Source organism: Olea europaea, chromosome 18 (genome assembly GCF_002742605.1).
Source record: "Olea europaea var. sylvestris chromosome 18, O_europaea_v1, whole genome shotgun sequence".
Classification (NCBI taxonomy): Eukaryota; Viridiplantae; Streptophyta; class Magnoliopsida; order Lamiales; family Oleaceae; genus Olea; species Olea europaea.
The window spans coordinates 3,499,429-3,526,375 of record NC_036254.1 but is presented as its reverse complement, the minus strand read 5'-3'; the positions used below and the strand labels follow the sequence as shown (position 1 = coordinate 3,526,375).

Below are 26,947 nucleotides of genomic sequence, written 5' to 3'. Positions count from 1 at the left end.
TTATTTCACATTTTAGCCCTCGCCAAATCTGTACCAAATAGGGATTTTATTGTCATTTCTGCGGGTAGATCTTGGATCCCAACGACTATATAAACGGGTGCCCGCTTTCTCAGCTTTCGTATACTTTTCACTAACGCATTTCACCTCACAGGTCGGTTTTTTGGAAATCAGAAGGTGCAATCGAAGAGGTAAAACATTTTTTGATTTCGTATTGTGAATTTCGGTGTTTGTCATGTGAATGAATTGATTTGGTGATGTGTTGGTTTAGAATTTTGAATTGGAATTGTCAGCATATTTGATTTGATCTTAGTGATTTTAGATTAATTGATTTGATCTCTTTTTTGTTGCGTAACTGAAAGTATTATGTGATTGTTTTGATCTACAAACACTTCCTGATTCTAGTGTTTCTCTGAATTTATGCTGGTTGAGGGTTGACTTAAGTTGTATCGTCTTTAGAGATCATTGCATGTCAATATGCGCAGTGGATGCGCAGTGGTCTTGTGAGATCTGCTCAGAATTATTGTAAATTTGCTAAATACATTACTTCTTCGGGTATAATTCCTAAATTGTTATACTTTTAATGAGAATTTAGAAATTTTTATGATTTTACCAGTTCTTGTTCCATGTGTACGCCTCAGATCTAATTCCAAAGTATTCGTGTTTTATGTGTGGATTTTTGGGGCTTGAGTCTTAAGACTTGGGACCGAATCTTCTGCCCACAAAATTCTTACCATATTAACTGCTTAGCCCCTGTTTGGTGGTGATTATTGTGTAAAAACTATGTTTTGAATAGTGATTTTTGGAGAATATGGAGTTAAAAAGTGGGAAAATGTTTTGGATTTATGCACAAAATATGTTATGGTGTGAAAATGGGCCACTCAATTCTTCCCCTTTCTATTAGAGTTTAGAATGATTGAATCCTTTTTACAAAACAACTCTATTACTGATATCCGCATTTTAATTTTATCCAATCCTCAATAGGATTAAATTTTCAAGGGTATCTTGTGAATTGTCATGATCCTGTTATGAGGGTAATACAACCAAAACATTACTTGTGCAAAATGATAGGCACGTCCTTTCCCATAAAGTTACATACATTTTAGTTTAAGTTTTATAAGTAAGATACTGCTGCCTAGTTTATGGTGCAATGATTGCTGGGTTAATGGATGGTTCGGTAGTGTCTAAAGATGATATTAAATTAAAGTTTCATATTAGGGTAGAAGTGCCAAAAGCTGCCTGTGAAATTCAATAGTATAATACCGTGGTGGTTAAATAAATGTTCCCCACATTATGAATCACATTGTGTTTGTTAAGCATGATCTGAGAAATCTTCCTGAAACAGGGGGGAAAATGGTGAAAATTTGCTGTATTGGCGCTGGGTATGTTGGAGGCCCTACCATGGCTGTAATAGCACTTAAATGCCCTAATATTGAAGTTGTCGTTGTTGATATTTCTGTTCCTCGTATCAATGCCTGGAACAGTGATCAGCTCCCCATTTATGAGCCAGGCCTTGATGATGTTGTGAAGCAGTGCAAGGGCAGGAACCTCTTCTTCAGCACAAATGTGGAGAAGCACGTTGCTGAGGCTGATATTGTCTTTGTTTCAGTTAATACTCCCACCAAGACTCGGGGTCTTGGAGCAGGTAAAGCTGCAGATTTGACATACTGGGAAAGTGCAGCTCGCATGATTGCCGATGTGTCAAAATCTGACAAAATTGTGGTCGAGAAGTCAACAGTTCCAGTCAAAACTGCTGAGGCAATAGAAAAAATTTTGACCCACAACAGCAAGGGAATCAACTTTCAGATTCTCTCTAACCCAGAATTTCTTGCCGAGGGAACTGCAATTAAAGATCTTTTCAACCCTGATAGAGTTCTCATTGGAGGCAGGGAAACCCCAGATGGTCTAAAGGCAGTTAAAGCACTGAAGGATGTTTACGCCCACTGGGTCCCTGAGGTTCGCATTCTCACCACTAATTTATGGTCTGCAGAGCTCTCGAAGCTTGCTGCCAACGCATTCTTGGCTCAAAGAATCTCATCAGTCAATGCCATGTCTGCACTCTGTGAAGCTACTGGAGCTGATGTATCGCAAGTGTCATATGCTGTTGGTACGGACACAAGAATTGGTCCCAAGTTCCTTAATGCTAGTGTTGGCTTCGGTGGATCTTGCTTCCAGAAGGACATTCTGAACTTGGTTTACATTTGTGAGTGCAATGGTCTTCCTGAAGTTGCAGAATACTGGAAACAAGTAATCAAGATTAATGACTATCAGAAGAATCGTTTTGTCAACCGTGTCGTTGCCTCTATGTTCAACACAGTTGCTAACAAGAAAGTTGCTATCCTTGGATTTGCTTTCAAGAAGGATACTGGTGATACCAGAGAAACCCCTGCTATTGATGTTTGCAAGGGACTCTTGGGAGACAAGGCCCGCTTGAGCATTTACGATCCTCAGGTTACTGAGGATCAGATCCAGAGGGACCTCTCCATGAAAAAGTTTGATTGGGATCATCCCCTTCATCTTCAGCCGATGAGCCCCGCCACAGTGAAGCAAGTTAGTATCGTTTGGGATGCCTATGAAGCAACTAAGGATGCACATGCTGTTTGTATTCTCACTGAGTGGGACGAGTTCAAAACTCTCGATTTCCAGAAGATGTATGACAACATGCAGAAACCAGCCTTCATTTTTGATGGTCGGAACATTATCAATCCAGCTGAGCTAAGGGAAATTGGATTTATCGTGTACTCCATTGGCAAGCCACTGGATGCTTGGCTCAAGGACATGCCTGCTGTTGCATGAACACGTCTCTTTGATTGAATGCTGCTCGTGTTAGGACCAAAGAGCATAGTTATGAGACACATGCTGAATTCTTTACTATTTTTTTCATCAGTTTCTGATATTTTTTATATTCCTCTTTATAGTCCGAAGATCATCGAATGTCACTATATGGTCTATAGTTAGGAGCATAATGTTTTCTGTTGGCAACTTGATTTCTTTGCGGACCCAATTTGTTTTTTGTTGGTTTATATACTGGAGATTCTTTGAAAATTATTAATCTTGCTAGTTTATGGAATACAGTCCCGTTTTCTTGAACCTAGACCCACTCCTCGACTGGCAATTTATTCGGGTTGACCCCAAATTTAATCCTACCTTTTTGATAATCTAATAGCATAACTTCCATAGACTATATAGTCATTGAATAGTAGATGCATAGTTATCAAATTCGAACTCATCAATGACCTCATTATGTATGACATCATCGGGTTACCGGTCAGTGATTCAATGGTACAATCATCGAAGTCGAATTAAAAATTTAAATAAACGAATAGTTTAAACCATAGGTCGATGGTCAATGGTTCAATTGCTACTAAGTTGTTTGCAAAATGATCTATCGACACGACCCAAATCAAAATAGTGTCCCATTCACTGATTTTCTAGTTGAGCTGGTCGATATGGTCCGATTTTAACAACTATGGGTAGAAGTAGATGTTGATAGCAATTAATAGTTTGTCTACCTTAATATCTTCATACTGTATATTAAAGTCATTTAAGTCTAAATTAAATGAGTGATTAAGTGGTGTTAATAGATTCTATGAATATTAGTTAAAGGGTGTTTGAGAGTGATTTTCCACCCTAAAAAATTGATTTTTTGAACGTTATTTCATTAGTCGAACCGTAAAGTTTGTCTTCTTCTCTCATAGGTAGTCCTTACTTTTCTCCTAATAGTCATAAAATCAATTCTCAAAATCGCTCCCAAATGGGGCCTTAGGCTCCAACTGCAAAAGGAAATAGTGGTGTTGGTTTATGTGATACAAACTTGAAAGCACATGAAGTTGGAGATAATTCATGTAATTTGTAGGATTTATTTGTACTTTTTAAAACGCTATGGACTCCATTAGGCAAAAAAATTTATTTTGTGTTGTTTTATTACATTCTTTAGTTTTTCTTTATTTAAAGCGAATGACAAATCCATCATTTCATGTCATAATGGAGGGAAAGAATAGCTTGGTTACATAATTGAAAGGTTGAGGATGTATTATGTTAAAAAATTGAGAATATATTTATCATATTTCGTAAAGGTTAGAGGTACAAAAATACAAATTTCCTATTCTTGTACAAGATAACATTAAACAAAATTTCACCATATGAAAGATAAACTTAATTAGGGATAGTTGTCCCGTCCTGCACCGTTCATAATTTCTTATTAAAAAAAAAGAAAAACATATATCTTGTAAATTCTACGATCAGATAATTTGTGAATTGGGCTTGGTTCTTCGGTTCGTCATAATCCTATTTTGAGGTTAAAAATGTTTAACCATATAAAAGGTAAACTTAATTAGGTATGACAGTCCCGTCCTGCACTGTTCATAATTTTTGTAAAAGAATATATATAAATATTGTGATTGGTGAATTGGGCTTGGGTCTTCGATTCGTTGCAATTTTATGTTAAGGTAAAAAACGTGTAAGTTTATATTAGTAGACGAGGAAATCTAGCCATATTATTTACAACTACTATAGTCGTAACAACCCAACGCATTTTCACGACCCGAATCTAACTGACCGTACATGATCACAAAGCAAAATAATTGGATAATTGTGGCAGTTGGCTCCAGTGTTAAGCAAACACATTTGTAGATAAATCCAAACCAATTTCCCCCCTCTCTGTCTCCAGTGTGTATTATGCCGCCAATCACTCGCCACCATTGAGCAAATCTTTTAATTCCAAATCAATTTTTCTCTTCTACAATCACAAAAAGTTATCACAAAATACAAAATCATGAAATTACTTTCTCATTTCCAGGCTGTGATGACTAGTCCGCGTGTCATTTCTTTGCTTCCATGCAAGGCTCCAACTCTTCCATCATAAGCCCAAAGCCACCATCAATATTGAAGATTTTAGAGAGAGAGTGTGTGTGTGTGTGTTCAGTACGTGTCCTATTTTATCGGAGCATACATCACTGCCAAACAGCCATTTATCTCTTCACTTGGATACTTTTCTTAGGGCAAATGAAAAGTTCAATCGAGTTCAGACCATTCTTTCATGAGGGTTCTTTTTAACACTTTTTCAATTACCGGATCTCGTTCTTGCTAATCCATCGTGTTTTTTTTTCTTCTTTTCCTGATCTAATTTTCAATGATTCTCTGTTTCTATAGAATCTTGGGTATTTTTCTCTTAATGGGATGTTAGATTTAGCGTTACTTTTTTAGGAAAATTGACTTTTCTTGAATTTGCTCATCTGATTTTTAGCTTTTAGCAAATAGCAATGGAGGAAGTGCAAGAACAGAGGCATGTCTGTAAGATATGTAGCAAGAGTTGCGTGAGTGGTAAGTCATTGGGAGGTCACATGAGGGTTCACTCAGCGTTTATTTCAGCTATGAAAAGAGCAGCTGAAGTGGAATTTGACAGCCAAATGGATTTGGAAGGGGGCGATGATCAAGAGGGCAGTTTTCAGAACTCGAAGAATCAATCAAACAGTAAATTTCTAGATCAAGAAAAGATCAAGAATTGTGGGACCAATATAGGCTTGGGAGATGATGATCCGAAAAATAGCTACGAATTAAGGGAGAATCCAAAAAAATCTTGGAAGAATTTTGATACAAAACATGGAGATACACCAAGGGATGGAACTTGTAAAGAATGTGGCAAAGTGTTTCCCTCTTTGAGAGCTCTGTCTGGTCATATGAGATGTCATTCAATCAAGAAAACCACGGAGAATCAGAATCACTGTAAGGAATGTGGGAAAGGATTTGACTCAATGAGAGCCCTGTTTGGTCATATGAAGAGTCACTCCAACAAATCAAGAAGAGTCACTGATGAATCTCCTGAGGGTTCATCAGACTTGGGTAATTTGTGTCCTCTTCGAAGAAAGCGATCGAAGATATTGTATAAGATTGATCCTACTCCATCATCTAGTGGAGTTGAATTTGGGGAAGTAGAAGAGGTGGCTCTGTGTTTGCTAATGCTGTCTAGGGGTGTGAAGAATTGGGATAGGTCTAATTCAATTACAGAATCAACTGGTAATGATTCTGCATATTTTAGAGATGAATCAGTTTGTAAAGATAAAGAAATTGAAATGAATGATGGTGGAGATTCCTCATTCGATGGAGATAAGGTGTATAAGATGGATAAAGCAGTAGGAAAGCTCGATCCTCACGTTCTTGACTCTCAAATTGAGATGAAAGTTGATTCAGAAATTTCTGAAGATGATGTGTTGAAATTTAGTTGTTGTGACACAACAATAGTTGGTGGTCATGATCCTAAAATGTTAACAGATTTTGACGAGAAGTTTGACTTGAAAATGCTTGGCGGTATCTCTTCAGTCGAGGTGGACACCTGCTCGTTATCTGTTGCTGAAGCTAATTCCAAGATCGAATGCAATGTTATTGCAAGTTTTCAGTGTCCAATATGCTTGAGGATCTTTTCATCTGGCCAAGCTTTGGGTGGTCACAAGAGGGCTCATTACACTGAATTTACCGGTAAGAAAACCATTGAATCTGTGGCAATGGATGGCGATTTAGATCTTAACTTACCTCTTCCTATTGATGAAAGCGAAAACGATGGTGTTAAAATCAGTCAATGGTGGTTCGAGACTTGGCATGAGCCTAAGGAGGAGCCGATTATCACAGATTGAGAAACTACACAGATTGAGAAACTAACTCAATCCACATTTTCCATGAGGTGATGCATTGATATAACTGATTCAGTTGATCAAGATTCAATTCATATTTTAGATACATATTTTCAATACCTTTCCAATTTGCAGATGTTCATAGTATAGTGAATTTCCTTTTAGTTTCCATGTCTTTGTCTAGTATCAACAAGATGAAACATTCTTCATGTCCTATATTGATCGAATTGAATTGAATTACTTGTGCTTATCCACATTGAATCTTGTAAATTTTCGTTGCAAGCTATACGGGAACTTTATAATGCAAGTTTTGTATGTCGAACTACTCGACTATCAGACTTATGGCTATATTGTATCAAAGGGTTGTTGAAAGTCATTAGTCTGTTAAGTTGGAAGGAAGCAGGATTGATGTTCCTTAAAAGTATATAAAAATGCAGAAGATGATGGTTGTTTACTCACCTAACATGTACACATCTCAGTTCCAAGTCTTTTCCTCATAAAAAATAATGTTATGTTGTAGACTTGACTTGATTGTTGGAATCCATCTCTTGACTTGGCCTTGTTTAAAGTGCATAAATCCTTTTGCACTTGTTTATGCAACTTGTCTATCAAAAGACAACATGAGTGCTCAAATACCCCAAAAGTTAAAGCGTGAGAACTAATCCACCTATGAGAGTTTAGTCTTTGTTTCAGTTAAAAACTGGCATTTCCTTCATCAGCTTCCTGGAAATGTACTTTAAGACTTTTACTTTTGCTTCTTGTAAAAGGACTTTTTGAGAAATTTATTTTAAGTCTGTTTCTTCCAAAAACCCTTCTAACCAGACGAATCACTTTCAAAAAAATCATCAAACAAGTTCAAAAGTAATTTCTTAGTCTCACAAATAAGTTTTGATTTTTCAAGATTTGCCAAACGATCCCTTATTTGTGTCATCATTTTTGTCCGCTAGCAACTGACTGGATCTATGTCGTCTAAGCATAAAAGTAACTTAGTGCTTGTTTGGTCCCTATTACATTGATGAGAAAAATATATTTTTGAATAGTAATTTTTTTAAGAATGTGTAATTAAAAAGAGAGAAAAAGTTTTGAGGTTACGTATAATTATATTTTTATTAAAAAATGTGTAATTGATAAAAAGATAAAGCAAAATGAATTATAATTTTTATGGGAGGGCTAAACAGGAGGCTTAAAAAAATTAGTTATAAGTGAACTTTTGCATTCGAACTAAGTTACAAAGCCCTGTTTGGTGGCCTTAAAAATTTTAAAAACATAGTTTTGAAAAGTAATGTTGTAAAATGTATGGTCAAAAATAAGAAAAGTTTTAGATTTATGTTAAAAATATTTTATTGTATGAATATGTGGTTGAAAATGAGTATGAAAAATAAATTTTAGATTTATGAAAAAATAAGAAAAGTTTTATATCCCTACTATATAAAAAGGGGAATGTGAGGGTACTGTAAAAAACAACAGTGTCTTGATCTATCTTTACTGTAACATTTTTGTTTTGTTTTTTTTTTTCAATTGGGGGCCAAAAACGATACCGTTTGTTTGATATATATTTTATTTTATTATACACTACCTCCAAATTTACAGCAACACACAATTTCCATTCCTCCCCCACCCCGATATAGATATATATAGTATGGATATAAGAAAAAAATCACTTTTATATAAATAAAAAAAAAAAGATAGAGATAATATGCGACAAAAATTTTTTTACAACATATTACTTGTAAGTAAAAAATTTGAAGAGAAAAGAATTAAAGAGAATTTTAAATTGAAAAAAAAAATTATAACGTAAAATTACACAGCATAAAAAAAATAAAATTAATCTCTCCGTGCACGGAGACATTAGTCTCCATGCACGGAGACTGTGGAAAGAAACAAAAAAAAATTAGGAAGGATTCCGTGCACGGAGGCCATGGCTCTCCGTGTGAGAAATATTTTCTTCTCATTACAGGATATCAAACGAAGTCGAAATATTACATTCTTAATATCGTTTTGAAGTACTCGCAGCATAGTATTGCACGTCGTTAACGGTGCGTAAAACGGTCAATCGTAGCAAATGTTATGGGATATCTAAGTAGGCATTTTCAAATTATATTTTGAAATTTTCGATAACAAGCTAACTTTAAAAATTTATTGACGATTGTACGATAGTCGAATCGATAAATGTTTTACATTCTCTTGAAACTCATTTTGAAAACTATATCGTAGAGACATTGAATGATCTAAATAAATATCAAAAATAGTTAAACGGACATTAAACGTATGTGTTAAAAAATATGCATAAGTCGTTTTTTCTTTAAAAAAATCAATTATTTTATTACTATTTCGAAATTTTCAATAACAAGCTAACTTTAAAAATTCGTCGACGATTGTACGATAGTCGAATCGATAAATGTTTTACATTCTCTCGAAACTCATTTTGAGAACTATATCATAGAGATATCAGATGATCTAAATAAATATCGAAAATAGTTAAACGGAGATTAAAAGTATGTGTTAAAAATGCGTATACGTCATTTTTCTTTAAAAAATCAATTATTTTATTACTATTTATTCTTTTTTCGCAACAATTTTCTCAATGCATCATTTTGCTCCAAAAAAATTATGTGGTATAACGAAATTTTTTTTCTCCATGCACGGAGTGAATGTATTTTTTTCATCATTTTATATATTGAATTATTACTAGAAAGTTAAAATTTATCTCAAACTATTAAAAAATACTGATTAATAATAAAAAATTGAAGAAAAAAATTTAAAAAAATTCTAAATTGAAAAAACTATTATTTATAACGTAAAACTACACAAAAAAATTATCAAATCTAAGTTTCTGTTTGGAATAATTAAGAGAAAAGAATTATAAATTGAAAAAAAAATTATAATGTGAACAACAAAAATTTAAATTCTTTTTAATTTTTTTTCTTCAAATTTTTTACTTAAAAATAACTTTTTGTAAAAAAAAATTTAAATTCTTTTTGTATAAAAGTAATTTTTTTCTTATATTCCTATTATATATATCTATATAAGAGTGGTTGAGCATGGAGTGGTGGGAGGTATGGAAATTACGTGTTGCAGCAGTTTCTTACAGTATAATAAAATATTTTAAAATAAATTTTTTTATATATTTCGACTTCGTTTGATTATGTTTTATTACAGTATAATAAAATATTTTAAAGTTAATATTAAGTTTTATTACGAAAAGAAAAAAATTAAAAAATTTTCAAGTAAAAAAAAAAATTATTTAAGAATGTAATTCCGAGACTTTTTGCCTCCGTGCACGGAGCGTGCATGGAGACATTCCGAGACTTGTGTGTCCCTGTGCACGGAGACTTTTTGTTTTCGTGCACGGAGTAAATTTTTTTTTGTTTTGTTTAATATTTGTGTTGTTTACATTATAAATTTTTTTCCAATTTAAAATTCTTTTTCTTAATAATTCCAAATAGAGACTTAGACTCGAGAATTTATTTTTTTTTTTACTTTGTATTTTTACGTTATAAATGATCGTAGAGACATTGAATGATCTAAATAAAAAATAAAAAATAGTTGAACGGACATTAAACGTATGTGTTAAATAATACGCATAAATCGTTTTTTCTTAAAAAAAATCAATTATTTTATTACTATTTCGAAATTTTCGATAACAAGCTAACATTAAAAATTCCTCGACGATTGTACGATATTCGAATCATAAATGTTTTACATTCTCTCGAAACTCATTTTCATAACTATATCGTAGAGACATCGAATGATCTAAATAAATATCGAAAATAATTAAACGGACATTAAATGTATGTGTTAAAAAATGCGTATAAGTCGTTTTTCTTAAAAAAAATCAATTTTTTTATTACTATTTATTACTTTTTCGCAACATTTTTCTAAATACATCATTTTGCTCAAAAAAAATTATGTGGTATGACGTAAATTTTTTTTTCAATTATTTAAAATTTCATTTTTTTTCAAGTGGAGAGGAAAAACGACGCGTTCCTCCGTACATAGAGTGCATGGATATATATTTTTTTTACATTATTATACATATAGAAAACTAAAATATATATATATAATATTAACTCAAAGTTTTAAGTATATTTATTTACTTATTAAAAAGTTTGCTTCAAGTTGTAAAAAAATTTAAAATTTAAAAAAATAATATATATATATATAATATATTGTAGTTAGTTTATATAGTATAAAGATGTATTAACTTTTATTTAAAAAAAAAAAAAAGGACTCCGTGCATGGAGGCTCAAAGACTCCGTGCATAGAGAGAGATGAATTTATTTATTTTACTTATATTTTTGTGTTCATTTTTAAACTCATTACGGGATATCAAATGAAATTGAAATATTACATTCTTAATATCGTTTTGAAATACTCACGGCATAGTATTGCACGTCGTTAACGGTGCGTGAAATGGTCAATCGTAGCAAATGTTATAGAACGTCAAAGTAGGCATTTTCAAACTATATTTCGAAATTTTCGATAACAAGTTAACTTTTAAAATCTATCGACAATTGTACGATAGTCGAATTGATAAATGTTTTACATTCTCTCGAAACTCATTTTGAGAACTATATCGTAGAAATATCGAATGATATAAATAAATATCGAAAATAGTTAAATGGAGATTAAACGTATGTGTTAACAAATACGTATAAGTCTTTTTTTCTTTAAAAAAATCAATTTTATTTTTCTTTTTAATTATTTTCTCTTCCAAATAAAATTTAATTTTTCAGTTTTAACGAAAAAGTTATTTGTAGGTTAAAAAAATTGAAGAGAAAAGAATTAAAAAATTTATATATAGTGTGGTCTCCGTGCACGAACGATTATTCAAAATTTTTTTTTTTATGTTTCCGTTCTCCATTTTCATACTCTATGGTCACGCCTTTTCAAATCAACTCATTTCTTATATTATTATATTATATATATATTGTAAGAGAGGCAATGTGAATCTATGTAATACGCAACTTTCCATACCTCCCGTCTTACTCTCTGCTGACCACTTTTATAAGTAAAAAAATTCACTTTTAGTAAAAAAAAATTTAAAAATAAACATATTAACAAAAAATATTTCTAATATATGTAAAAATTACTTATATAAGTAAAAAAATTCACTTTTAGTAAAAAAAAATTTAAAAATAAACATATTAACAAAAAATATTTCTAATATATGTAAAAATTACTTATATAAGTAAAAAAATTCGTTTAAAATTATCTAGAAGTAAAAAAATAAAATAAAGTTATGAAAATTAAATGAAGAATATATAAATATTATTTAATTAAAATTGAAAATTTTAGTTTATAAATAATTGTTTTTTTTATCAATTTATTTAAATTTCTTTTTAATTCTTTTTTCTTTCAAATAAAATTTATTTAATTTTTTTAATTCTTTTGTCCTACCAACCTTGGAGTGACTGTTGTATCGTCCGAAAAATAGGCATGCTGTTAAGGTTCTAATTCTTACACCAACAAGGGAGTTGGCCATCCAATAAGTGTCACTTCAAGTTATTTTACATGCGAAGTTGAGTTCGTTATTTAAATGTTTGTGTATGTGGATATTCTCTTTCAATTTACAACTGCATGGGTTATTTTTGAACTACAAGTATAGCCTCTCAAATTGAAGTTGTTAAAGAAAAGCATTTTGCAAAATTCAATTTACAACTTATTTGCAATATCATATAAAAAAAATATCGTCATCTACATTAAACAAAAAAAATACAATAAATAATTAAAAATAAATTATCGTTGACATATATACAATCACAACATTCATTATACTTATTTATAAGAATAAAAATAAATTACCGTGACATAAAATATACAGTCAACTAAAAGATGAGAATCAAACAAACATTTCTTATTTCCAAATACTTTTTGTACAATCTATAAAATTTACGCTAATAAAATCAAAATAAATACAAAATTCGTGCAACGCACGAGACGAGGCCAGTTTATGAAAAAATATTGAATGCTTAGGCACACTATATTAGATAGAAACCCTAAACAATTAGATAATATTAATCACAACCCAATATTTAAAGAAATAATCAAGTAAAAAAGACACACATTCTCTTTAATCATTCAAATAATGTTACTTGTGCATAAGTAGTTATATAATGGTTTACATAAATACGTGTTGTCAAAAAAAGAGTGGAGAATTTTTTTTCTTTTGAAAAAATTATGATCCAATCATATCACACCATTTCATGTGCATACAAACAATTATATAGTAGTATTGTGTACATGTAATACAACCGTAATCATTAATAGGTTTTGCCATTTTAAGAGACTTCAATTTATTCTCTCTCTCTCACATTTAAGAATGGAGAGGCATTTCACAAAACTAATAAGTCTCAATTTGACAATCATTATTTAAAATATTTTTTTTTCTTTTTTTGCTGTGTAGTCATTTTCAATCACACATTAATATAAAGAAATATTTAGTACGTAAATTCAAAAAATTTTCTTACTTTTAATCATATATTCTCCAAAAATTCACTATTCAAAACTTTATTTTTGCCAAATAATAGCCATCAAACAGGACCTAAGATGGCAGCTCAAAGTTCAATGCGGGCATCGAATTAGGCTATGCCAGTCAACTATTAGAGATCACTACAATGGTGGTGGCAATAATTTCGAGACATAAAAGTGGATTCTGTAGTTCCGAGCGGACAAGTCTGGTGTTTGTGTTATTTGAATTTCCTCAACATTGTTCGAAGGTTGAATGTGATGAGCAACAAATGGTTCATAAGGTCCAATCATTTTCCTATTCAGAGCTGAATGCTTTAATTTCTAATATTACAGTTTTTTTTTTTTTTTTCAAGAAGTAGGTGTCGTTGTCTCTTAGAGAAACAATATGCCCATCGAACATGTAGGAATGACAACGGAACGAGAATCCCGTCCCCACCTCACTTGTGATTTCCTCATCCCACATCCCCACTCCATCACCACTTAAAATATTAATTAATTTTATAAATTAAATTAAACTATAACAATTACATGAACAGAATGATAAAATAGTACATTATACTATTTTTAAATTGGAGTGAGATGAGGACTAGGCGAGGACCTTTGTCCGTGTCCCATACTCGGGCAACGATTTTGGCTTCATCCCCGTCTCCATCCGTTCAAAACGGGTGCTCTCAGGGCACATCCTATAAATTATTCCGAATTTTGCGCTGAGAGCACGTCCCAACTGGCAAAGATGATGACGCTTCGAAATTGGCAGATCAGAGGTCGTGAGTTCGATTCCTGGAAGGCTTTTGAAAGGCAGATATTCTCCTGGAAGGCAAGATTTATCTTGGAAGGCAAAGTGCAAAAATGAGAAACGACTTGCTTGGCGCTTTGGCAAATCAGTTAGAGGGGCTCTTGAGCACTGGTCAGTTTGAAGCACAACTTGGGGTTTAACATGTCTGCAGTTTGAGGGGCCAAGGTGTAGACTCCAGAATTTAGTCACTGTAAGGTGGATACCTGGATATTAAAAAAAAAAAAAAAAGGGTTCTCTCAAGGATCGAAAATTTCTCGTCTCGATGTCATCCATGTTGTTTGCTACTTTTCTACTATTTTGCGGGCTTCTCATAGCTAATTATTTTGGGATATACTTCTTAATCCATTATTTGTTTGGATCAATGAAAGATACTTTAAAAACTATTTCTAATAAAATAAGAATTTTGCTATTTATACCAACTTCCTTACATCATGGTTGACATCATCCATGTTGTCAAGAATTGATTCGATGAAAAAACTGTTTTATTTTTAAACTGTTTAATGGTTTAATAATACGTGACAAAGTGTAAAAGATAATATAAAATATGATGTAAACCAAGCATGATTGATAAATTGTTTGAGAAAATCTAGATAAAAAATTTACAAATTTTTATAAAAGTTGATAAAACCTGTGATTCAAAATTTAATAAAATTTAAAATTCACAGTTAACGTTAATTTTTCATTTTACTCTATGTTTGGTTTCCATTTTTTCAAAATTAAATTTCAACCACATATTTTTAGATAAAATAATTTTACACGTCAACTAAAAACTTTTCCCCCTTTTTTTATCACATGTTCATTAGAAAATCACTATTATAATTTTATTTTTAAAAAAAAAAACCAAAATGAGGCTCAAACAGTGGTTAATCTCAATATTTTAGCAAATTTTAAGCTATCCCAGACAAGTACTACAGAACTATCTGCAAACACCACTTTCATCTCCTGTACGAATTTTCATTTTCAGCGGCTGGCCTGAAATGCAACACCCTCCGCCCATAAACCCTAACCCGAATTCGGACCCGTATTTCACCCATGCCTACTCAGGTTATTCCCCGAATCCCAACCCTAATTCTGATCCCCTGAAACCACCCATTTACACCGGTGTTGATACAACTAGTACATTGGTTCAGCCGTACCCACCTGGGGTTGATCACCCATATGTGCGCACACCTGCGACTCCAACGGTCACATACTCGCAGCAAGCACACAGCTTTGACCCACAACAGCCTGTGGTCGCTGCTGACTCTGCTGTGCCTTATTATCCAGACCTGAATGCCGCCGCCGTGCAGAATTGGGTGGCAGCTATCTGGCAACTTGGGACAAATCTTGGTGCAACTGTGTGGATTTTTGCTCTCAAATATTATTTTCATTTGAATTCTTGATTTTTGATGTGTTGAATCGATCCTAAATATTCATTTTGCTGAATTTTGATTGATGTTGTTCAGGTTATAGAGACTGGTATGATCTGTGTGGGTAACTTTGTGTTTGGTTATATGTTTGTGAATGTAGTCTCGTAGGTATATCGGCTATCCTGTTTCTAAATATTGTTCCTTTGAGGGTAAAGTAATAGGAACTTTGGTGTGTGCTGTAGTTACTTTTTTGCTGGATTTGCACTTCAGGAGCCATTTAATGTCTGCAGATCTGGGTGTTTTACTTAATTAAGCATTTCTAGAACATTAACACCTGAGTTCTTGAAGATAGAGATTTTGATTGCGTATAAGTTATCATAGATTGTATTTTCATATTTGGACAGAGTTCTGAATCAAAGTTAGTGTTTTTCAACCATTTGTTATCAGTCAATTGATTGCTTACTTCTGATCAAATGCTTCACCGTTGTATTTGAAATTACTGTTGGTTTTCACCAGTCATCTTCCTTTCTGTTCTCTCCAAATTTGAGTTTACTAATAACTAGGTTTGATTACACCACATAACCAATGAAAGGAATTATAGAATGTGAATATATTAAATAAATGGAGTTATTTTTAGCAATTCAAATGGTGGAACTTTAGGTTACAATGGGGAATCAGTCCATTAGTCAAATATGGCAACCATTAGATACCACGTAAATCAGTGCACAATACAGTTATTCTTTTAGTTTCAACAGTTGCCTCAGCTATCCGAGAATCGTGAGAAAACAAAAATCTATTTTTTTTTTCTGCATAGAAACAAAATTGCTGATCGAATTGTCTATTCACTGTCAATAGGTGGAATCACGATAAAGCTGCTTTTTTTTTTTTTCCCCTTTATACGTTATTGCATTTTAATACTGTTTTATAATAATTCGATACCTTTATTGGGTGAGTGAGGGGAGTATCAACCATGTCTGATCCCAAAAATAAATAAATATGTTCCTTTCATCACTGCAGGGTGTAACGGTACCTTCCAGTGATACACAAAACTCGGTTCCTGCAAATACCAGTTCTACCTTTTGGACTAATCCAGAAGTTCAGTCTCAGAGAATTAATTATTGGAAAAGGACCCAGAAGAAGACGAAGGTTGTACAATCTGCATGGTGTGAAGTTTGCAAGATTGAATGCAACAGTAAGGATGTCCTTGAACAACATAAATTGGGAAAGAAGCACAAGAAAAATTTGGAAAAAATAAACAGGATAACTAGTACAGTTGTTGCTGCATCTGCACCGTTAATTGGACCACAAGAGAAACAGGACAAAGACAAAGCAACTGGAGGGCAAAAAACACAGAAAAGGGCAACACAGCGAACGGAGGATTTGGAGACAAAACGAAGAAAAGTTTTGGAAGGAGGTGCAGCGGCTGATGCTGTGCGTGCATGTGTTTACTGTAATGTGATTTGCAACAGTGAGACAGTGTTCAACCATCACCTTGCTGGTCAAAAACATGCTGCTATGGTGAAGAGGCATGCAGTTTCTGGTGCTACATGAAACGCGGATAGTTGGCAAACATTTTGACTCAAATGTATATTAGTTGTTTTCCTTTTGGTTTTAGAACTCTTCTTCTACTTCTTCTCTCTTTTTTTTTTCCACATTCTTAGTTGTAGGAGATCATATAAATAACCTGCCATTTCACTTCTGTAATTTAGTACAATAATAGATTTTTGCTAAAATTAATTTTAAACACTGTTTATTTGCTCTTTTGGATCATTTGACTGTACATGTTCCTAGTTTTGGAATGTATTCGTTTTCCTTTCTCAGGTTTATTATGCTTTACATTCTAGAAAGGTAAAAAGATTTGTAGTGATTGAGGATAAACAAGGTCAGTGCTCTTGCTGGTATTCTCCTGCTTCTCAGGCTTTTCTTGATCAAACCTTTTTTGGTTTTTCTACTGGAATTGGTATTCTATTGCTTTAGAATCATCTCTTGGTCAAGCCCTTTCTAGTTTGCTTGCTGTAGAACAAAATTCACTGAGTACGTACTTTGGTTTTCTTTGATTTTGTTTGATGAAATCATACATTATGAGCAAATCAAATGCAAGAGTAAATTAGCTCATTTTTATTATTAATGCAGAATGGCAGCAGATGTATTAGTCACATAACTTGCTTAAATTTAACAATCGAAAAACCAGTTACAGAAAGTGAAGAAATATTAGCAACATAGCAAGTGAATGAGATATGAGGACACAAAAAAGGTTGAAGTGCATTTTTTTTCTTATTTGAGCTTAAGGATTAGTGTCTCTAATGCCTGCTTTTGATACAATAACTTTGACTTGTATTCCCGTTTTGCTTATTTGTTTCATGGTTAACAAGAAGTTTATTTTGGGAAGTCCTCGAGTAGTTCAAGCGTCTGAAGTAAAGCATGCCATTACTTTCGCTCTCTGTGTGTGTGTGTTTCTTTTTATGAAAACAAATGCTTTAGTTGTGCTTTTGTGCAATTTTTAGAATTCACAGCCAAAACTCTAAAAGAGAAAGCAATTTGTTTCTGAGAAATAGATGGAGCTTCCCGAGTGGACTGATATACGTATGCAAATTCATTGATATCACAAACTGACTTAAAAGCAAGCTTCAAAGGTATTCAGTAGTTCATTATTCTACAAATCAAGTTTAAACAAGTTTTATTTGACATGACTGTGCTGTATATATCACCTTATTAAACAACTCATTATATTGCCTAAAATAAGAAAGGCTCAAAATATTTAATTCCGCACCTCATTGTGCCTTGTGTATTATCTTCTTGAGTAGTAGACAGGCTGTTTCTTTTGTTTAAAAATTGTTAGCATGTAACTTAATTTTTGTTCAGTGACTAATTTTACTATGATGTTATTGTGCATACTTTGTCCTGCAATATATATCAATATTGGAATCTTCCAATTTTCAAATCAATGTTTTGAGTTTGAGCCTCTGGAAACAAAGAAATGTGGTGAAATTTCTGACAGTTTCGCATTAAAGTAACTAGAAAACACATTCATTGATAAAAGTAATATTCTCCAGCATTATTGAACTGACACATCTTTCGGTCACAGGTAATTCAAGATTATCAGATAACATTTCTTCAACCTTTTGTGTTTGTCTGCAGAATTTTCACCATATTTTCCTTCACAAGCCTTCTCATTATCTTTCCCGAAGGTGATTTTGGGATCATGTCAACAAATTGCAGTATCCGAATTCGTTTGTAGGTGGCAACGTTAGATGCAACGAAGTTCATAATATCCTCTTCATTTTCTTTTGCTTTCAAGCTTACAACAACGCATGCTGCAGGTATTTCCCCTGCTTCTTTGTCCGGTAACCTGCAACACATAGTCCTTTTTCAGTGACATTAATTCTTATAGTAAGCTGGGAAATGGGAATCAAAGCTTGTGATGGACAATACCCTACAACGGCCGCGTCTTCAACTGAATGGTGAGATAGAAGGATTGCCTCTAATTCAGCAGGAGCAACCTGTCAAATATATGTAAGAACCTGCTCAGATTTTTGGTTTTTGACCGTGTTTCTGTCCGCAAAACTAAGCTTATATGTCTTAGTTTCAAATGCTTGATCGAAAGACCAATCTTTGTGTTGATTTGAATGACTTTTCGGCAGAGTTATTTGGCCATTTTATGATACCTGGAATCCTTTGTATTTGATCAATTCTTTGATGCGATCCACAAGAAAAACATCTCCATCATCATCAATGTAGCCAATGTCACCTGTGTGGAGCCACCCTTCTTTGTCTATAGTCAGAGTAGTCTCATACTCATTCTTATAGTAACCTGGAAATTTTTTGCATAAATCCTTGAGTTGGGATCTCTAAAAAAAATATAAGAAATAGTAATAATTGTAGTGATTGGCTTATACCTTTCATCACACACTGGCTTCTAACACAGATTTCACCTGGGCTGTTCTTTGGGAGAGACCGACCCTTTTCAGGATCGATAAACTTTACTTCCAGATTTGGAAGTATAAATCCCACTGAGTTTCTCTTTGCAATTCCATGGCCTTTATTTGGATCCCCATGTGTTAGTGTAATGCAGCTGTGCTCTGTCATTCCGTATGCCTGGTAGTGAATCGTAAATGAAATCAAAGAACTCTCTCTGGCAAATTTTGTATCTGGTTTCATAGAATGTAAATATCATAAATTGTGCATTACCTCTTGTACTTCAACACCTGGAAATTTTTTCTCAAATTCTGTAAGAATTTCAGGGGCAAGTGGAGCTGCTGCAGTCATGACAGACCCAAGCTTGAGTTTAGTGAGATCAAATTCATCGACTATGGGGTTCTTAACCAACTCCAAAATGATGGGTGGTACAATTGGTGCGAACATGATCTGGTGTATGATCAATGCACTCATAAATGCCCGAAGTTCATATCTGCGCATCACCACTACTCTCCCCTTGTTTCTAATAGAGGCACAACATATTCCGGTAAGACCATAGATATGAAAAAATGGTATTAGACCAAGTATGGTAACCTGTCCTATTAATTCTGGTCCTACACTGAACAGCGTAGAACAGAGATTAGCCACTATGTTCCGGTGAGTTAGCATAACCCCCTTCGATAAGCCAGTCGTGCCTGATGAAAATGGTAGAGCGCATAGATCATTTTGATGCACTTTTTCTTCAACAATACCAGTAGTCGCTCTATCTGCAGCTTCTAGCAATTCATCCCAGTATATAGTTCCCTCCACGCGGTCCTCGCCTTGTATTATAACTGGCAGTCCCAAATCCTTAACCTATTGTGCCCAGTTACAAAACTCAGATTGTAAATTATATTAGTGGAAAAATAATACCTGCTTTTCATATTATTTCATTCTTAAGTTTTACTTTTACCTTGTCATAGGTTGATCCATCTGTGACAATAAGCTTGGCATCAGCAGCCTCAACTTGTTTCTTGATTTCTGATGAATGTGCATTTGGATTTGCACCAGAAAATACACCACCAGCAGCCATGATTCCGAGGGCAATGACAGCATATTCGGCCACATTTGGGAGTACAACCACCACAACGCGGCCTTTCCTCAGCCCAAGTGACCTCAAGGCGTTAGCGAACCTCTTAATGTCTCTAGTAACTTCTCCATAATTATATCCTTTTCCGGTTAGTGCATCCACAAATGCCACCTTATCTAGATATTGTTCTGCATTTGAAAGCACAAATTCTGGCAGTGTTAAATCTTCAGGAACTTGAACGGATGGATATTTGCTTCGGAAAATAATTTCATCTTGCGCAATAGTTTCAGCACCATTTTCCATGGTTCGACGAGATAAATTTCAGAATTATTGATTTGCCTAAGCTTTATAGGATATGGGATTATCATGGTAAACACATGGACAGAGATTAGTGTGATTTTAGGTGGAAGGCATAGGTGAACTTTTGATGGGCTTTGACAGGTAAAATTTTGTTGAGTCATGTTGCAGTGTGGGGTGACTAGCTCCAATGTAGAATTTGTACATTACCCTTCATCTTACAAAGAGAAAACAATGAGAGTTGTACATTTATTTCGTGTAAAAGATTGGTTGCAAGATTTTGATCACTTTATTGAGTGAGAAAATTAAGAATGATTGATAGTTGACAAGAAATCCAACTTAGTTTATAGCTAAATTAGATTCAAGCGCACAATCAGAGTACTCAATTCAAGTAGGCACAAGGTTAAATACGAAAAATATCAACAAATATTCATTTCGCGTAGTTAGATCTCATTTACTTAGTTATACAAACATTCGAGTCTGAAAATTCACCTTAAACCCAGTCAATCGAGCTTAATCTCATTTCAAGCATGCTAATACATTACGTTACTCCCACAACATTTTTCTGCTTGTGAGCATTCAAAATTATATTTATTGTTAATTTTTTTACTTTATATTTATTTATGTCAATCAAGTAATTCTAACTGAAAAAAGACCATTCACCTGTCGATATTGCTTGCTCAACTAACCTTTATGACCCTCTGGCCAAAAAGCCTAACTAGGTATATACCTAAAAAGATTTTAAATTTTTTATATACTAATAACGGCTAATTTTCAGTTGAAACGGATAGCATTACTAATCCCAAGAAAATTAAGATTTTATCCCACTCCCAATTCCAATATTGAAATTTTAAATCCAAAATAGAGCTGATTTCGTAGAGATACTTTTTGCTAAAAAGCTAATAAAAATGGTCAAACTTAATTTTTAATCAAACATTTCATTAGAGCTACAACTTTTATTAACTTTTTAAATGCTTATATTATAGGATCCACCGACTTTATTTATTAAAAATCTACCTCAAACGAGCACCCATTCCCTTTCCAGTAATTGTAGGACCCACAAGATTTAGCCCCCAAATTACCTGCTCATGAGAAAAATACGATGGACACATATTAGAACTATTCCTTCAAATTGTAACATCCTTGCAGAAACTAAGTTAAGACAAAAATTAAGTTGGTTGAGACGTCAACGACTTAAATGGTTTACGTTGTCCAAGTCAACACCAACCTCACTCCTCAACCCCCAAACTTCATGAGAAAAATTTTAGTGAGACAGTTACTTATATACATATATTAGAATCATTTATTTAAATTATAATATCTTCGAATAAATTAAGTTAAGAACGTTAAGTGAATCGAGATTTCATCGACTTAGATGTTTCACCTTCGCCATGTCAACCCCAATCCTAATCCTAGCCTCTCAGTTTGTTAGCATAACACGGTTTTGACCCAAAGAAAGTTTATATTATTGGTAATAAATTAGTGTGATAATATTTTTGAAAATATTGCACTATTTACTCAATCTATTGTTGGTAGAAAAGTTAGTCCTACAACATTTTAAAAAGAACAAATTAATCATATACTTGTCAAATCTCTTGTATTACATTATCATGTGGCCTTAACGTTATAAAGATAGATTTGTTTTCAACTTGTGTTGGTGTTCATGATTATGAAGCGAGTATTGTTCTTACGAGATTAATGTAGGGCCAATCCTGAGAATTTGGAGGCCCTAAACGAAAAATTATTTTGAGGCCCTACTGAATTACTGGTATAATAGATTCAGACATGGAGTGTTGTGCTGGTATAATGATATTACTATGAGTTTTAAGGCCCTATACTCAAGCCAAATTTTTTGAGACTCTAGGCGGTTGCCTAGGTGGCTTGCCCTAGGGTCGGCCCTGGATTAATGAGTCAGTGTAATGTGGATTCGAATTATTTATGTCGTTGGAGGTTGATTATGCAATTGTAGTTAAAGATTAAGGGACTAGTTTGATATTTTCTAAAGATTGAGGACCAATTTTCTATTTTAAGAATATATGAGGACCAATAATGCGAAATTTCCTTAAATTGTCAATTTTGTTTATAATTTTTTTATTTATAAGCGATTAATAGATTCGGACAATAAAGCTCAAGGGAGAACAAGAAACACAAAATACACATTCTCATTTCTCTCTCTACATTCACTCATCCGATCCAGAGAGATGCATTCAATCATCAGCCATTAATCTGCAAAGGCACCAAACTTTGTGAATGCGTATATAGTATATACGTATATATTTGCCAGTTGTCTTTGAATCTTTTTTCTTCTTTACGTTCATTTATTGATTGATTGATTGATTTTGTGTATACGTAGATGTCTTTGAGAGAATTAAATTGAAAAAAGGAAACCCTAGGTTAGCCGATTGGGCGGGATTTATTGTGGGGCCATATAGAATTCAATGTGGCGGAATATATTGAGCGGAGGAAAAGACAGGATTCTGGAATAGCTGTGGGGGCGGATCTGATGGTCAAAACTGCATCATTGTTTACAAACAATTGTTCGGACCGATTTTTGGAGGGGAAGGAAATTATTTCTTTTAGTGTTGGAGTTAGCTGGAGGTGTAGTCGTGCAAGCGGTAATTTTATTGATTTGAGGGAGGAGGGCAAGAGTTGGGAAGTGGATAGTATTGTAAGAGGTGGCGGAGAAGGAAGATGCAGCTGCACTTCTCACCTAGCATGAGAAGTATAACGATATCATCAAGCAGCAACGGTGGAAATAGCAATGGGGGTGGCGGGGATTTGATGAAGATCAAGGTCTCACCTCGCCACATCTCTTATCGCACACTCTTCCACACCATTCTGACTCTTGCATTTTTATTGCCTTTTGTTTTCATTCTTACCGCCCATGTCACCCTCGAAGGCGTTAACAAGTGCTCTTCATTCGGTACTTACCACATTTTACCTTTAATTTTTAATAAACGCTTTTGTACTTTTTATGATTGATTCCGTGATTTGTGTTACTTAAATCTCACTGGTATTTGTTGTTTTTTCATTATACAGATTAGGGTTCTTTTTCTTTGTTTTTCAAGATGTTGCATTGTGTTGTTGGAATCGCTTCAGTTGATTGGGTAGTCATAGATTGATTTGTTCCCAAACTTGTTGAAGTTGCATACAACCATGACATTTCATATTTGTGATTGTCCAACTATTTCAGAGATTCATTTACTCTAGTTTTTCAATAGCCGGATCAAAATGATTAAGGACTAGCAGCTGATACAAATAGATTTTGGAGAATTTACAAAGATAACTGATTTTGGTCATCAATTCTATTTTAGACATGTAGATTATTGAATATTTTCCTTACTGTTGGCTATTGCAACCACTCTGTGTGCTCCTGTGCTAGAAATAATTCTTTTTTCAAGCCTTTATCTTGGCATGTCAAAACCGTATTTATGACCAAGCCCAAGGTGTAGGATCTGGTATTAACTCAAAGCTGTTGAAATATGTGGGGTGATCTACTGTACATTTTGAGTGCAACTTTTGGACATTGTTTATGGTTGATATAGTGGTGTCTCTGCGTCTTTTAATTTGTATGTATATATTTTCCAAACAAAAGTGCCTGCTTGTTTATCTTACCTGCTATTTAACTACTTGTTACGGTTCTTTTGGTTTCCCCCCATATATTTTTCTCTCCTTTCCGTAGATATCAGTGTTCTTCTGTCTGTCTCTCTGTACATCTTGAACTCCAATTATCAGTTTTCATTGTTTTGACATTGTTATAATTATGGTGTGCCACATATTATGTGGTTGAATATGTGGAATGCCAAGGGAATAAGTTAGTGGGTGTTAGCATCCTAGTTGTTAATGTGGTGCTTTTACTCTTTGGTGATGTACATTCTTGTCTTTTCTCGTGTCTTATGTTTCCCATGTTTCAATCTAAATGTTTCGGTGCTAGATTTCCACTTACATACTAAGATGTTTTTTTAGTGTATTTAACAAACTTATGTGGTTCAGTTTTTTGCTTTCTTCCATTTCTCAGATTGTCTAGGAAGACGGTTGGGGCCAAAGCTTCTTGGTCGAACTGATGATTCAGGGGTAAATTTTATATTTTTTTCTTTTGTATTTGCTTGCTTTGATTTGTTTTTGTTAAAGCTTCACTTAAGTTAACATTTTGATGCTGGTAATTTATCAATCTGTTGTTCTTGTAACAGAGGGTGGTTAAGGATTTCGTGAAGATCCTCAATCAAGTGAACTCTGAGAAAGTCCCCGATCGCCTGAAGCTTCCAATGTCTTTCAGTCAACTTGTTACTGAGATGAAAAACAACAAATACAGTACCAAGGAGTTTGCCTTGATCTTGAAAGGAATGGTATGTATCACCTGAAAAATGTTGCTCTCTCACGCTCTCTCTGTCATGCCATTTGACTGGCCTTATATATGAACACGTACCTTTTTGCAAGGGTAGGCTGTCATTTGAATTTTGAGTTGTGCTAGATTTCTTCTATCCCTTATTTCACTTTTTCCAATGCACAAGCCCAAAACCATTAGCATGTTAGTCTCCATATGTTGACTTTGGCTTTTCTGTGGTACTAATGTATCAACTCAATTCTTTACAGATTGGAAAATAGGAAAAGAGATTTGGCACATTTTTAATGTTTTTAAACATGCCAAAAGATGATCTTGGATATCAGATAATATCTGAACGAACTTATTTGATGAAACTGTTTATCCGGTGTATGTCAGAAAATGGATATATAGGACCAGAAAAGGGGAAAAGGAGCAGTCATCATCGTATATGGGCAAATGATTTAGCAACATCTGACTAGAAATTTGAAATCATATTGGCCCAGTGTGGAAAAATTGCTCAATGTTTATAGAAGACCCATTAACTTGTTCTTCACCTCAAAAAGGAAAAAAAAGTAATGCAGTTTTTCAGTGGGATAGAATATAAAATATTGCAAAAGCAATGTGTAAGGTGTCTCTTAATAGCTGAATGTTTAAGAAACTACAATCAGTGCTTGGCAGCTTGTTTTTGCTAGAAAATAAATCCATTATTAGTTGTGATTTTCGAGGAATCGTCTTTGTTCTTTTTCCATATTCTACAGGGAATGCTATCTATAGTCTATCTTCAAACTCAGTAACACCTTCTTCCCCTTACTGAAAGAGAAAGGGAAAATAGTAACTGGAGGCAAAAGGTAAAGTTAAAGAAAGCTTGGTATGTTTTGGCGTATTTTGCTGAGACCACATTTATCTCATTGTAATTAATTGGTCTTGCTTCATTGAGACAAATATAATCACAATATTAGGCGCACAATCTCAAAATCCTTCTGGGTTTTTAAAGGTAAATTTTTTTTTTTTTGTCAAACAAATCTTCTGTTTATGCTTGGCAGTTAGAGAGATCTGAAAGGGAGATTAGGGAGTCCAAGTTTGCGGAGCTAATGAATAAGCACTTTGCAGCTACTGCAATTCCTAAGGGCATTCACTGCCTTTCTTTGAGGTTAACCGACGAATATTCTTCCAATGCTCATGCACGCAAACAGTTGCCTTCACCAGAGTTACTGCCATTGCTTTCTGACAACTCCTACCATCACTTTGTATTGGCCACCGACAACATTCTTGCTGCTGCAGTTGTGGTCACATCTGCTGTCCAGTCATCTGTAAAGCCCGAAAAGATTGTTTTTCATGTCATAACTGACAAGAAAACATATGCCGGCATGCATTCATGGTTTGCCCTAAATCCTATCTCTCCGGCTATAATTGAAGTGAAAGGTGTCCATCAATTCGATTGGTTAACAAGGGAGAATGTTCCTGTGCTTGAAGCTGTGGAGAGTCACAATGGGGTCCGGAATTACTACCATGGAAATCATGTTGCTGGGGCAAATCTCAGTGATACCACCCCACGGACATTTGCCTCAAAATTGCAAGCTAGAAGTCCAAAGTACATTTCATTGCTCAACCATCTACGCATATATCTTCCAGAGGTATTCATCATTGATCTTATTTTTTTCCTTCAGGTGCTGTCACCCTTTGTTGTACTCGAGAGAATTAAAATGATATATATACACACACACACACATGCCATTATCATCCCTCAACATGTTTTAAGTTGCACCTGCTGTTTATTTGAAAGCTACATTATATATCAGGTATGTAAATGAATTTTCCCGAGACTATCCACTAATTGGAAGGGGGGAACATAGCAAACAAATGATCTGGTTTGTAACTGAGCATACAATGGAAAATTAATGATAGCTTATGTTGTGCCGAAGCTAATTAGCTTCATCACACGATGCTTGGACTTTTCCATCTCTATTGTAGAGCTCTAGCCAAGCAAACGTATTGCTGATTTCTATGATCAGTTCTTCTACCATAGTCGAGATACTTATGTTGTTGAGTAACTTTTGAGTTCTTTAACAAACAGTTTTTTTCCATATTAAATTGGAGGGGGTG

At 33.9% G+C, this 26,947-nt stretch overlaps 5 protein-coding genes across 5 annotated transcripts in view; 4 read left to right on the top strand and 1 right to left on the bottom strand.

The window, feature by feature from the left end:
* On the top strand, nt 1-3,045 carry LOC111367179 (UDP-glucose 6-dehydrogenase 2-like). Its single transcript, XM_022987923.1, has 2 exons — nt 1-188; nt 1,344-3,045. Exon 2 carries the CDS (start codon nt 1,351-1,353, stop codon nt 2,791-2,793), a length of 1,443 nt encoding a protein of 480 aa, XP_022843691.1. The 5' UTR covers nt 1-188; nt 1,344-1,350; the 3' UTR covers nt 2,794-3,045.
* A 1,590-nt stretch (nt 3,046-4,635) lies between these two features.
* On the top strand, nt 4,636-6,978 carry LOC111367178 (zinc finger protein ZAT9-like). The gene has a single exon (XM_022987922.1). It carries the CDS (start codon nt 5,259-5,261, stop codon nt 6,624-6,626), a length of 1,368 nt encoding a protein of 455 aa, XP_022843690.1. The 5' UTR covers nt 4,636-5,258; the 3' UTR covers nt 6,627-6,978.
* A 7,797-nt stretch (nt 6,979-14,775) lies between these two features.
* Nucleotides 14,776-16,976, top strand: LOC111367177 (zinc finger RNA-binding protein-like). The gene is made up of 2 exons (XM_022987921.1): nt 14,776-15,227; nt 16,257-16,976. Exons 1-2 carry the CDS (start codon nt 14,868-14,870, stop codon nt 16,788-16,790), a joined length of 894 nt encoding a protein of 297 aa, XP_022843689.1. The 5' UTR covers nt 14,776-14,867; the 3' UTR covers nt 16,791-16,976.
* Nucleotides 16,879-20,803, bottom strand: LOC111367176 (4-coumarate--CoA ligase-like 1). Its single transcript, XM_022987920.1, has 6 exons — nt 20,107-20,803; nt 19,428-20,009; nt 19,136-19,334; nt 18,905-19,050; nt 18,672-18,739; nt 16,879-18,588 (listed from the first exon to the last, which is right to left on the bottom strand). Exons 1-6 carry the CDS (start codon nt 20,524-20,526, stop codon nt 18,354-18,356), a joined length of 1,650 nt encoding a protein of 549 aa, XP_022843688.1. The 5' UTR covers nt 20,527-20,803; the 3' UTR covers nt 16,879-18,353.
* A 1,842-nt stretch (nt 20,804-22,645) lies between these two features.
* Nucleotides 22,646-26,947, top strand: part of LOC111367175 (probable galacturonosyltransferase 14) — a 6,158-nt gene continuing 1,856 nt past the window's right edge. The window contains exons 1-4 of the mRNA XM_022987918.1: nt 22,646-23,443; nt 24,539-24,594; nt 24,711-24,866; nt 25,888-26,478. Of these exons, the coding sequence (XP_022843686.1) occupies nt 23,212-23,443; nt 24,539-24,594; nt 24,711-24,866; nt 25,888-26,478 (1,035 nt within the window). The 5' untranslated portion in view covers nt 22,646-23,211. The remainder of the gene's footprint in view (nt 23,444-24,538; nt 24,595-24,710; nt 24,867-25,887; nt 26,479-26,947) is intronic.